The sequence below is a fragment of the Phaethon lepturus genome, unplaced genomic scaffold, assembly GCF_000687285.1.
Source record: "Phaethon lepturus isolate BGI_N335 unplaced genomic scaffold, ASM68728v1 scaffold24353, whole genome shotgun sequence".
Taxonomy (NCBI): domain Eukaryota; kingdom Metazoa; phylum Chordata; class Aves; order Phaethontiformes; family Phaethontidae; genus Phaethon; species Phaethon lepturus.
In genome coordinates this window covers 242-1,973 of record NW_010530265.1, presented here as the reverse complement: position 1 = coordinate 1,973, position 1,732 = coordinate 242, and the positions used below count along the sequence as shown (strand labels likewise).

The following is a 1,732-nucleotide window of genomic DNA, read 5'->3' as shown; positions in this document are numbered from 1 at the left end:
ACCCAGAATTAGTACTAGTTTGTGGAACAATCAAAACTTGGATTCAAACACTCATTTGGCTCCTGATCCATGCAGGTACCTTGGTTTTGAACCCAGGATGGAGAGGAGCCGTGAAGACTGAGAGCACATTAAGTGCAACTTTCAGCAGCCAAAGTAGTTGAAGTTAAATTAGTAGTTAAGATTAAACTAGATGCACCCTTAAGGAGCTTTTCCTCCCTTAAGCAGCTTTTCGTTTTATGGATTTGAGCACTGATTGTTGTAGCTGTTAAGTCTGCTCAGTTGTATCTTCCATACACAGAGCTCTATTACTAAGCTTAGCAATTTCAAAAAGACCAAAGGTATAATTTGAAAGATGGTTTGGGGCATACATTCATGACCATTCTGATAAAACCTTTTGTTTTTTTGTAGATACAGACTATTTGCTTTCCAGAATGTTTGTTGGATATGAAGACACCGAGGATACTGAAGTGTATGAAGATGAACTTTATCATGAGGAGTCATCCAGTGAGCAGAGTGTTGATAGCGAGGTGGAATTTCATCTTTACAGCCAGCTCCACTATTCCCAGAATCTTGGAGAAAGCAACACGCTGGAAATAGATAAGGAAGCTGATGTTGCAGGAGTCACGGGTCATAGTTCAGTTCTAACTGAGAAACAGTATGAAAACAAGAAAATCACTGAATTCATTTATCATGGTACTCAGCTTTCAGATGATCCCGAGATCATTGTCTTGTCTGATACACCAGATGAAGACAGTGTTTACAAAAGCAAAGCAAAGAAGTCAACAAGCTCTTCAGCTCAAGGTAGAATACATATTCATCCAGGATCTTCCACACCAAAAGGTGCCGAAGCTGCTGGGTGTAATACCCGGTATCCTGCTGGATCAGGCCCAGACATTTCAAGGCAAAGGAGAAGCACTAGTGGGAAGCTTAACCCAGTTAGTTCTGTTGGAGCTAATGCCATCCCAGATGTGTTGGTAATAGATGATAGCTCAGAGGAGGAGAGCTTGGTATCTGAAAGTGATAATGTCGAGAGTTGGATGCTTTTGGGAGCCGGTGCAGATGACAGAGATGAAGATATAATGTTGAACCTTGAAGGCTGTGAAACTCCTATCAGTGAAGGTTAGTACTTTTTTTAATTGCTTGTTTATTCTTCTGTATGTGGCAGGATTTGTCTGCAACAATACTGATGTCAATGTTTGAAAAGAAAGATAAACAGAATTCAAATTGGAGTGTGTAATGATAATGAAAAACTATGATGAAGGTAATAGCCATTTATTTATACCATTTCAATACCCTTACTTCAGTAGTGTCATATAAGGAAAGAGCATTTTTGCTAGTAAAAATTTGGACATAATATCAGAGTGATTCATGTTGTGAACTTGCCAACTTTCCTATATATTTTGTAATTCTAAGGGTATATAATAACTTGCAGAGGGGCAGGGGAAAGGGGGGTGAAATAAAGAGAGGAATCATAGAATCTTTGAGTGGGAAGGGACCTTTTAAGGTCATCTAGTCCAACCCCCCTGCACAGTGAGCAGGGACATCTTCAACTAGATCTGGTTGCTCAGAGCCCCGTCCAACATCTGGAATGATGCCCCCAGGGATGGGGCATCCACCACTTCTGTGGGCAACCTGGGGCAGGATTTCACCCCTTTCACTGTCAAAAATTTCTTCCTTAGATCTAGTCGAAATCTGCCCTTTTTTACTTTAAAACCGTTACCCCTTGTCTTAT

The 1,732-nt window shown here is 40.6% G+C and overlaps 1 protein-coding gene across 1 annotated transcript; it reads left to right on the top strand.

The window, feature by feature from the left end:
* Positions 1-431: 431 nt before the first annotated feature.
* LOC104618591 (zinc finger CCHC domain-containing protein 7-like) lies at positions 432-1,124 on the top strand. The gene has a single exon (XM_010284224.1). It carries the CDS (start codon positions 432-434, stop codon positions 1,122-1,124), a length of 693 nt encoding a protein of 230 aa, XP_010282526.1.
* Positions 1,125-1,732: the final 608 nt, after the last annotated feature.

What these genes read in the sequence shown, in the direction of transcription:
- LOC104618591 (XM_010284224.1), top strand. Translation starts at nt 432, where the DNA reads ATGTTTGTTGGATATGAAGACACCGAGGATACTGAAGTGTATGAAGAT.